Raw genomic sequence first — 12072 nt, forward strand, 5'->3', positions numbered from 1 at the left:
GTTTCCGACTCTTTGCAACCCCATGAAGCAACTTTAGTGATGAGTTTTTTGGAATGCTCACCTAAATTTTCTGTTTCCATCACTCATGCATAAATCTAAGAGCCCCTCAGACTGGTTTATTGACTCTATTTTTCCTTAGTAAATCAATCTTATCAAGGCCCATCCTGGACACTCTATAGAATGGTAGATCCTCACAGATGCTTCTAAGACATCCTTTGCCTTCAAATGATAAACCACGTGCACATTAAGGTTCTCAGCCACTTTTCAGTGATCCATGTGATGTTACAGCAAACATCACAATAACCGTTCCCATTGATCCTACTGTGTGTGGTCAAAAAAAACTAGCTTTTGCACAACAGTTCTTATAATAAGCATCTCTTATTAGTAGCAAATTCTGCTTTTAATAGTCATTTACTTACATGCTTCATTTTCAATCTATTTACTCACTTAGGAATATACATTTTTCAGCCCCCACATCATGCCCACATGTCCTACATTGATAAAACAATATCTTCTATACAGAATGGGAAACTACCTTTTTTGCACTCTTAATTTAAAGATTATTAAAACAGTATTTGAATGACAAAGAAAAATTAAACATGTATATATCATTTTAAAATTATATTTATAATTGCACATGACTGGAGAATGGAGAATTCTACTTGATGATATCAAACTATCAAAATTGGTACAGCCTTAGTGTTTCTGAAAATCAAAAAATGAATATATTCCCATAATTTTTTAAAATCAAATAATCTACAATAGTACAGTAGAAAGAAAAGACATTGCTCCCCTTTCTTCCACAACAACACACCACTGTAATCAGTTTTAGAAGACAAAGCTACAATCCATCCATAATCAAACAGGAAAACTGATTGCACATTTTCTATGAAGAACCAGTCAGTCTCTGGGTGAGAATAACTTGCCTGAGTGATAGTTTCAGAAATGTATTGGGGAGTGGTCTGTTCTGAAACAGAGATTTGCTCAATGGTCAGGAAGTGAAAGGGTTTTTGTATAGGAACAAGGTTAAGAAGAACTGTTGTGTTAATAGTTTCGGGCAAGGAACCAAGCTAGAGATCAAAAGTAAGTATTGTTTTCAGCCGATCCTTTGCTGTTTCTGTCTAATTGGTTTACTTTTTGTTCCTTTTTGCCTGTTTTCATTAATTCGGTGTCAGGGCTAAAACAAATTTCATTCCCAGGTTAGGTACAGAGGAGGGGAAGGGAAATTCTTCCATAGGAGGCTAGCTGATGGTAAATTTAAGATTAATTTTAATGTGATTGGGGAAGGGGGCTTGATGCCCCTTCAGGGTAGGTATTTGTACAAGCAGAAAGGGGGAATCACCATGGTTCACTTTCGGCCCAGGGACCAGAGTGGAGATCAAACGTGAGTAAATTTTTGTTCAATTGTTTGTGAGACTTTTGTCCTGTTGTATCAGTTGCACAAGTTTGTGACATTTTGGTTACATGAGCCATGCCTGGTGTCCCAAAAAGCGAAAGACAGAAAATCAGAAGATAGTCAATTTTTAAGCTGAACAGACAGCCAAATCATTGAATTTGTAAGGAGAGTAGGTTTGTGGACAGAAAGGGGGAGAAATGACCGGATTTTTCTGTGGATTGGGCTTTTTCCTGTAATTGGCTTCAGAAGGAGGTTTTTGTTAAAGGGGATATGTCAGGGACGTCACTGTGATATGCATTCGGCGGTGGGACCAAGGTGGAAATCAAACGTAAGTGCACTTTTCAATTCCTTTTTCTTATAGAGCTGTGAAATTTGGGGATTTTAATGCTTGGGATACGAGTTGAGGTCAGTTTTGAAGAGAATGGGATTCTTCTGAAAAATCAGATGAGTCGGGGCTGGAAATCAGTTTGTCTCAAGGAAGAGCAAAGAGCTAGTTAGTTGATGTGGCACCTAAATGGCCAGATTTTCTCTGTATTTGACCATTGAAAGAGATTAGCAGCAAAAAGCAGTTTTTGTTGAGAGCAAAGTAAGTTAAATCTGTGGATCATCTTTGGCCAAGGGACACATCTGGAGATTAGACGTAAATAATTTTTTCTCTATTACCTTCTGAGATGCGGGTCTAAATGCCAGTATGAACTTTTAGAGGCTTAAGTATGAGTTTTGTGGAGATGGGTAAATGAGAGTATTTCAGATTTATTATTAGTTTGAAAAGTTAAACTCAGCTCCAAACTGGATTTGTAGACACAAAAGATTAATCTAAACCAAATGACTCAAAGGGGAAAAAAATAAGTGTCGATGAAAAAGGACACTTTTTCAAAGATAAAGATGTTTAGCTTTTAAAAATCATAACAGAGACTTAAATTTTTTACATCTTAAGATTTGTAGAATGTCCCTGGGATAGGCTATTAAAAATTTTTCAAATATCTCCTTAAAAAGGAATCTTTGCAGCTCTAAAGAGCCAAAGTGAATTAATTTTCATTGAGATTTGCCAAATATTGTACTGATTTTTGCTAGATGTACAAAACAGAAAAATAGAGAAATGTGTTTGTCTTCTTTCTCTGTCTGATAAATTATTTTATACCAGTAAAAATTAACGGAATGCACTAAAAAATCAGTAAGACATTAGAAAAATATACTTATCTATGTTAAAGTTTCTGCTTGATCAAGAATCAGCAGCTGTGTTATTTTTAGAGTCTAAAATGAGTGATAAACTGTCAATATTCAGAAATGCTATGGGGGTTCTATACCTTGACATCACTCTCTTAAAAAAAACAAATTTCTGTATTAGACTATAGTGAAAATGTATAAATACATCTCCTCTTATAAATGAAGGAAAGAGGGTTGTTCCTAAAAGCTCAGCTTTGAAGAAATTTAAGTGAAGGAAAATAAAATAATTGCACTTTTCAGATGCTCACGGATGTTAAAAAGATAGGAGATATTTTAATGCGTATGGTTTTTGTTATTACTTGGTGGTGTCTTTGTACCGCTATGGAGGCCGTGGCCCTGCTACCGTGGTCTGCAGACCTCGTGGTTGTCTTTAAACTTCGGGGCGGTCTTCTTCGGTAATTGAAGGACATTGGCGGCCAGTCCCCTGGGCTCCAGTGGCCGCGCATCTGGCCGCTAAAGGCCGCGAAAGGCCGCGGAAGGCATGGCCAACCCTGTGATCGCCCATTCAGCCGTGTTATGGCCCGCTTTCCTGACACAGTGATACGAATCATGTCGCTAACAGTAGAGAACAGAAATGTGATGGATGCGAGCTAACATGGGGAAAATAGGGAGAAGCTTGATTTTTATCAGCAATTACAAAAATAAATTTTATATTATTGTATCTGCTTAATAAAAATTTCCAGTGGGGGACTATAAAGAACTTAGTTATTTTTTCAGTGATCTATTCATGGGGTCACAAAGAGTCGGACACGACTGAGCTACTGAACTGAACTGAACCAAACTGATAATTATTTCAATATCCTCTCATCAAATATATTTATGTAATAAATGTTCGATCAAAATGAAATATATATAAAAGTTAACATTATATATTTATATTTATATATATGTAAATCTCTGTATATACATATAACTCTTTTAGGGCAAAACTCACACCAGCAAAAATCTAACTGAAGACTAGCCATTCAGGTTTTGATCAGTTAACTTACTAACTTAAAAGTTCAAAGTAAATATCATTATAGGTATTTGCTGGAAAAAAATTAGATATATTTGTGATGTTTTTAATTTTCAGAAATGTAATGGCTTCAGTAAGATTATATTTCAGGTGTACAAAATATCTAAATGTATATAAATGCCATTGATAAAAACTCAATGGCATCTTTTATAAAAAATAGAAAAGTATTTTCCAACCCCCTCATTCCATGATAGAAAATTTTTAATCTGGGTGTTTTACCCTTTAAAATTATTTTTAAATTTGTTATTGTCGTTGTTGTTTACTCTGGCTAATTTCAAAAGTGATACTTGAAAAAGATTATTTTTGGTTTGCAGACAACCTGACAGGACTATTTTAGGGACTTTTTAAAACTCTTTTCAAACTGTTTAAACTATGTAAGTATTTTAAACTGTTCTAAAATAATTTAGAGCCTTTTAAAAATCTTTCAATTAATTTTAAACTCCATTAAAAAGTTAATACAAGGTCTTACAAGAATTTTCATGTCAAATATGATAATTGTTTATATTTTAATGCAGGATAGAATGTTTAAAGCCATTAAGAATTGACCCAAATAGGAGTATCTTCATAGAATATTTCATCTCCCTTTTTTCTAGAATTCATCTTATTTTACTGCATAGGCTATTTTATAAAATTCTCTGAAAAAAATTAATATGAAGGATAAAAAGAAAGGAGAATATCAAAACATTAAAAATTCAGTATCTGATATTGAACTGCTTGGTTAACATGGAGATTTATAGCTTTATAAAATCTGTTCACTGATCTGTGACTTCTCCCAGCAAAGGATTCTTTATATGTTATTTAATTCATGCTCTCCCATTTAAGAACTCAAAGGCCCACCAAGGGGATTTCTAGCAGGCCATCTGACAGCTGCTCAGAAGTGAAGCGCATCAGTTTCTCCTGGGCAGGTGGCTGAAATTACAGTTGACCCTACGAGTCTGCCTGAGACTTGCCCCATATGGTGACAGTCATAACACCAGGGCTGGGGGTCTCCCTTTGAGGCCTTTTGCAAGGAGTGGGAGAGTTGCTGGCCTGATCACAGAGGGTGAAGCGGTTCACACGCACACGCTTGGACCCAGACTCAGAGTTTAGGGCTCACCCATGAAGGGTGGGTCTGACCCCAACACGGCCAAAGGAAGCCCAGGAAGTGGAAGACAGCCCGACCTCACTGCTCAGGACTAGAAAAGGCAAGGGGGAAGTGATCTTGTTAGATCTCTTCTCACTTCTAAACTCCAAGAGGGTCTGATGAAGTGGTTTTGTTTCTTGGCCTCTTGCACTGGGTTCCCTTGTAGGAAGCAGGGAACACAGATGAAGGAAAGGAAGCAAAAGGTCAGAAAACTTAAAACTCTTTTCAAACTTCTCAAACTATTTAAGTATTTTAAACTGTTCTAAAATTATTTAGGGCTTTAAAAAAATCTTTTAATGAATTTTTAAATTCCATTAAAAAGTTGATAGGGCTTCCCTGATGACTCAGCCAGTAAAGAATCTGCCTTCAATGTGGGAGACCTGGGTTTGATTCCTAGGTTGGGACGATCCCCTGGAAGATATAAGAACTTACAAGAATTTCTATATCAAATATGCTAATTATTTAATATCTTAATGCAGGAGAGAATGTTTAAAGATATCAAGGGTTGACCAAAAGAGGAGTATCTTCATGGGATATTTCACTTCATTTTTTTCTAAAATTCATATTATTTTGCAGCCTTAGAATGGCTGCAAAGAGTACAAAAAATTCAGAGCTTTCTTAAGGAGTAGAGGGCTACAGAAAAACTCAAAATCATGGCAATTGTGAGTTTGCTTCCCAACTTCCCTGGGTGGCCTCTGGATACTACATAAAGAGCATGCGGCTCTCTGCACATCTGTCTCTTGCATTTCCAAGGTCACCCCCAGACAGTGCACCCCAGTAGAGAACTTCACTGTTACTTAAACACCCTTCTCTGTTCTTCCTTCCTCAGGGTCTGATGCTCAGCCATCGTCTTCCTCTTCAAACCATCTGACGAACAGCTGAGGACCGGAACTGTCTCTGTCGTGTGCTTGGTGAATGATTTCTACCCCAAAGATATCAGTGTCAAGTGGAAAGTGGATGGGGTTACCCAGAACAGCAACTTCCAGAACAGTTTCACAGACCAGGACAGCAAGAAAAGCACCTACAGCCTCAGCAGCACCCTGACACTGTCCAGTTCAGAGTACCAGAGCCATAACGCCTATGCGTGTGAGGTCAGCCACAAGAGCCTGACCACCGCCCTCGTCAAGAGCTTCAATAAGAATGAATGTTAGAGCGAGGGGTCTACAGGTTCCCCAGTCACCTGTGCTGATTCGGTCCCAGCCCCTCACCCCTCCTCAGGCCCTGTTTCCACAGATCAACCCCTATTGCAATCCTCTGACTCATCTCCCCACCTCATCCCCTTCCCCCTCTTTGGCTTTAATCATGCTAATGTTGGGGGAACAATGAATAAATAAAGTAAATCTTTGCACCTGTGATTTCTCTCTCCTTTCTGATTTAAGGGTTTTGTTTTGTTTTTTAACTTTTTGGGGGGATGAGGAGCTGCTAGACTGGGTCTACCCACTCCAGTGTACTTGCCTGGAGAATCCCATGGACAGTGGAGGCTGGTAAGCAATAGTCCATAGGGTTACAAAGAGTTGGACTCAACTGAAAGGACTTAGCACACATGCATGCACTGGGTCTTTGTTGCTGCACGAGTTTCTCTAGTTGCAAAGAGCAGAGGCTACTCTCTAGTTGCAGTGAAGGGGCTTCTCACTGAGGCGATTTCTCTTGTTGCGGAGCATGGGTTCTAGAGCATGCGAGCCTCAGTTGTTGCGGCACATGGGCTCAGTAGTAGCCCAGCCACAGCAGGTGGAATCTTCCTGGACCAAGGATGAAACCCAAGTCCCCTGCTTTGGCAGGCAGATTCTCAACCACTGGAGCACCAGGGAAGTTCCTTGATTAAAGGTTTTTAAACACTGTTTTTCTAATGACCCAGTTTATCTTCTAAGGAATTAAGTATTGAGTTGATAAAAACCATACCATCATTTACAAAAATCATCAGCCTCCTTCTAGCCTACCCTACTTTAGCTACAAGACACTCTTTCATGAAACCCATAAGCCATCTATATTCATAGCCCTCCCCTGGGCCATAGTATGAGAGACTTGCTTCTTTTCTTTTTTTTTTTTTTTTTTACTATTGAAATATAGTTGATTTACAATGTTGTGTTAGTTTCAGGTGTACAGCAAAGTGATTCACTTGTCCATATACATATATGCACTCTTTTTTAGATGTTGTTCCCATTCAGGTCGTCATAGGGTATAGAGTACAGTTTCCTGGACTATACAGTAAGTTTTCCTTAGTTATATATGTCATTGGGATTGAGTTGAGACTCTTGCCTCTTTGATTTCCCCTTCTCAGCAGGCTTCAGAGCCCTTTTCAGGGTGACGGTTCTTATGATCACATAGTCTTTCATCCAGTTGAATCCAATTTACCAACAGAAAATCTTTCAAAAGAATGTAATGGCTAGAAACAGAGTCATTCATTGTGACAAAACAATGATAATAATGTAGGTGAAGAAGCAATAGGGAAATATTTAAGTCCATTATGGCACTTTGACTTAAGGGAATACGAAGCCTTCATTACATTTTAAATACAATACATATTGAGGGCCTTCTATCTACCAAAGACCACATTAAATGTTTCTAATTTAATTCTTACTTAACCTAATTTAATTCTTACTACACTACACAGTTAAAATGAAAGAATGTGAAAGTTGCTCAGTTGTGTCCAATTCTTTGTGACCCCATTACAGTCCATGGAATTCTCCAGGCCAGAATACTGGAGTGGATAGCCGTTCCCTTCTCCAGGAGATCTTCCCAACCCAAGCATAGAAGCCAGGCCTGCCGCATTGCAGGTGGTTTCTTTATCATTGAGCCACCAGGGAAGCCCAAGAATATAGGAGTGGGTAGCCTATCCCTTCTCCAGTGGATCTTCCTGACCCAGAAATCCAATCGGGGTCTCCTGCATTGCAGGCGGATTCTTTACCAGCTGAGCTACCAGAAAACATAGTTAAAACACAAAATGTTTATTAAAGTGTAAGTCAGGTTCTATATAGCTGAGATATATTCATACCCTAATACCTACTAATCCTGCCCTTGAATGAACATGTCCCTGCCCATGTAAAAACTTAAGTAAGAATTTTTCAGAGCATTTTCATTCATAAAAGCCCCAAACTAGAAACAACCCAAATGTCCACCAACAGTGGAATGAGTCATTAAATTGTAGCATGTTTGTATATTAAACAATAACTATACCAAACAATATAGATAACTCTCATAAGCATGACAATCAGCAAAAGAAACCAAACACAAAAGACATGCCCTATATTTTCATCTATGAAGAGGTCAAAACCAGGAAAAATAACATTAGAAATTGGGATAGGAATTACTTTGGGCTGAGACAGTGCCTAAGAGGGCTTCCCTTGTGGCTCAGCTGGTAAAGAATCTGCCTGCAATGTGGGAGACCTGGGTTCGATCCCTGGGTGGGGAAGATCCCCTGGAGAAGGGAAAGGCTACCCACTCCAGTATTCTGGCCTGAGAATTCCATGGACTGTATAGAGTGTTGGACATGACTATATAAGACGGGGCTTCTTGTATTCTTGGTAATGTGAAGCATGCCATTTTGTGAAAATGTATGGAGCTATGAAATTATAATCTGTGCACAATTCTGTATATGCATTCTACTTCAAGATAAGCTCACATAAATATCTTATACCCAATTTACAGGTAAGAGAGGCTAAGAGGAATAAGTAATAGGTCAAAGCCACACAGATGGTAAATGGTGGGCCAAGGATCAAATTCCCTCCTGCCTAATTCTGCTCTCTTGACACCTATACAATTCTGCCTTCCGGAGCTTAGGGTGCTGCACAGAACAGAAGGTCAAATGCTACCTCCTCAGAGACTTCTCCATTTGGAAATCAGAGGCATACATACATAAGTAGCAATGGAACGGAACAGATGTTCAACTATGGGCAAAAGAATGTAGTTAACCTGATCCAGATATTAGGATCCCATGAATGAAAGGTTATGTGTTTGGAAAGCGGGGAGGTCAGGAGGAGGCCACATGTAAAGCCAACCTTGACTCTCTTCCCCAACTTCTGTGCAGGCATCCTAGCCTCTCCCATCTCATCTACTTATCCATCCAACAAACATTTACTGAGCACCTTTTTCAGCTGATACCCTGAAAGGTACACAAGTAACTAAGATGGTGTCCTTTCCCTCAAGAACTTTATAATCAAGTTTTTCTTCCATTTTTTTCCTTTCCTTTGTCAGTACTGGAGCAAGTGGGAAAGGACTCTCATGGGAAAAGAGGGTAAGGAGACAACAATGACATTGTACATCTTGAGAATATTTATTATTATCAAGTCTCTGAAATTTTGGAGGTCTGAACAGAGTTCAGAAAGACTCAGCAAGGTCCCTTCAAAAGACATAAACTTTCTCATCCATCTCTGGAGGCAAAACTCAACAGTCAATAGCATCTCTGATCCCATGCAAGGGTCTTTTCATAAAGCAAAACTTTGATGACAGACCTGCTATGACTCAAGGAAGTAGAAGCAGGTATTATGGGTTGAATTGTATCCTACAAAAAGATATGTTCAAATTCCAGCTCCCATTCCTATAAAAGTGACCTCATTTGGGAATAGGGTTCTTGCAGATGTAATCAAATTAAAGTGAGATTATACTAAAATGCTGGTAAAGACGCAGTGAAACTGGATCTTTCATCCATTGCTGGTGGAAATGTAAGATGATACAGGCAATGCTAGAAAATAGCTTGCTGGTTTCCTGAAAAACTAAACAAAATACACCAGTAATTGCATTCCATAGCATTTATTCCCAAGAAATGAGAAAGTACGCATACACAAAAACCTGTTCGTGGTTATTCATGACAGTTTTGTATGTAATAACTGAAAACCACTAACATGGCCCCCTATACATGACTCGAAAGGTGACTCTGCAGATCCCTCAACATCCCTCTCAATAAGCTGAACAAATTGTGATATATCCATTTCATGGATACCATGTAGCAATAAAAAGAAACAAATTACTGATATATATGCAACAACTAGGATGATCCTGAAGTGTACTATCAGTTCAGTTAAGTCGCTCAGTCATGTCCGACTCTTTGTGACCCCATGAACTGCAGCACGCCAGGCCTCCCTGTCCATCACCATCTCCCGGAGTTCACTCAGACTCATGTCCATCAAGTCAGTGATGCCATCCAGCCATCTCATCCTCTGTTGTCCCCTTCTCCTCCTGCCCCCAATCCCTCCCAGCATCAGAGTCTTTTCCAATGTGTCAACTCTTCGCATGAGGTGGAGAGTGGGGAAAAAAAAGCCAGTCTCAACAGGTCACATAGTACAAGATTCTTTTTACATAACATTATTGTTGTTGTTGTTCAGTCGTTCAGTCATGTCTGACTCTTTGTGACCCCATGGACTGCAGCACGCCAGGCTTCCCTGTCCTTTACCACCTCCCGAAGCTGGCTCAAACTCATGTCCATCGAGTCGGTGATGCCATTCAACCATCTCATCCTCTGTCATCCCCTTCTCCTGCCATCAATCTTTCCCAGCATCAGGGTCTTCTCTAATGAGTCGGCTGTTCGCATCAGGTTGCCTAAATATTGGAGCTTCAGAATCAGTCCTTCCAATGAATATTCATGGTTGATTTCCTTTAGGATTGACTGGTTGGATTTCCTTGCAATCCAAGGGACTCTCAAGAGTCTTCTCCAACACCACAGTTCAAAACCATCAATTCTTCTGCACTCAGCCCTCTTGAAATTATATTATCAAGGTGAAAAACAGATTACTGGTTGCCAGGGGTGAGGGATGGTGGGGGAAAGAAGACTGAATGTAACTATAAAGGGAAACTTTGGTGGGCATCCCTGGTGGTCAGGGGTTAAAAATCCACCTGCCAATGCAGGGGACTCAGGTTCAATCCTTTCTCTGGAGTTTTCCACATGCCGTGAGGCAACGAAGCCTGTGCACCACAACTACAGAGCCCGAGCTCACTCTACAGAGCCCGAGCTCGCTCTACAGAGCCCGAGCTCGCTCTACAGAGCCTGTGTTCTGCAGCAAGAGAAGCACCACAGTAAGAAGCCTGCATACCGCAACTCAAGAGTAGCTCCAGCACAGCCAGGTTCGCCACAGCTGCAACTAGAGAAGGCCTCAGTGCAGCAACCAAGACCCAGTGCATCAAGTTAATTAATTAATTTAAAATTTTTAAAATATGGGGAGAAATTGGTGATAAGGGAATAATCCTATTTCTGGATTGCAGTAGTGGTTACATACATCTAGAAATGTGATAGGGCTTCTCTGGTGGCTCAGACAGTAAAGAATCTGCCTGCAATGCAGCAGACATGGGTTGGATCCCTGGCTCGGGAAGATCCCCTGGAAAAGGGAATGGCAACCCACTCCAGTATTCTTGCCTGGAGAACCCCATGGACAGAGGAGCCTGGCGGGCTATAGTCCATGGGGTCTCAAAGAGTCAGACACAACTGAGTGACTAACAGTTCCATTTTCAGACATATGATTAAATGACATAGCATGATACATACACATTGTAGCAATGTCACATTGCTGAGGTTGATATTGTGCTGTAATTAGGTAAGAAGTAACCACTGGGGGAAATGGGTGAAGAGCACACCAGACATCTATGTTCTGTCATTGCAGCTTCCTGTCAATCTCTAGTTTTTTCAAAATAATTTCTTTTTCAGTGAGGCCATTTTGAATTAGGGTGGTCCCTAAATCCAATGCCCGGTGTCCTATAAAGAGATTAGAGATGCAGCGACACACGGGGAGAAGGTCATCGGTGATGAAAGCAGAGACTGGAATAAAGCAACTGCAAGGCAACTCACACCAGGGATCCCTGCCCACGCCTGTGTGCTCAGTCGCCTCAGCTGTGCCAGACTCTTCTCGATCCTACGGACTGAAGCCCACCAGGCTCCTCAGTACATACGATTCTCCAGGCAAGAATACTAGAATGGGTTGCTGTGCCCTCCTCCAGGGGATCTTCCCAACCCAGGGATCCAACCCACGTCTCCTGCATTGCAGGCGGTTTCTTTACCGCTGAGCCACCAAGAGAAGCTAGCAAGGAGGCCTGTGGTGGCTTCTGCCTCAGAGCTTCAAGCAGGAACCACTTTAATTTCGGACTTCTGGCCTCCAGAACTGAATAACTTTTTGTCGTTTCAAGTCACCAAGTTCATGTATCTGGTTGGCCAAAAAGTTCTTTCTGGTTTGCCCGTAACATCTTATGAAACTATTTAGCCAACCTAATACTTTGTTGGGCTTCCTGGTGGCTCAACGGTAAAGAATCCACCAGCCAATGCAGGAGACATGGGTCTGGTCCCTGAGTCGGGAGGATTCCCCGGAGGAGGAAATGGCAACCCACTCCTGT

At 40.5% G+C, this 12072-nt stretch overlaps 1 gene segment (V, D, J or C); it reads left to right on the top strand.

The window, feature by feature from the left end:
- The window catches only part of LOC102184629, a 106877-nt gene extending 100761 nt beyond the window's left edge, over positions 1–6116 (top strand). Inside the window, 2 exon segments of the V gene segment in view lie at positions 1687–1724; positions 5591–6116. Coding sequence covers positions 1687–1724; positions 5591–5643 — 91 coding nt within the window.

This window comes from Capra hircus, chromosome 11, assembly GCF_001704415.2.
Source record: "Capra hircus breed San Clemente chromosome 11, ASM170441v1, whole genome shotgun sequence".
NCBI classification, from domain to species: Eukaryota; Metazoa; Chordata; class Mammalia; order Artiodactyla; family Bovidae; genus Capra; species Capra hircus.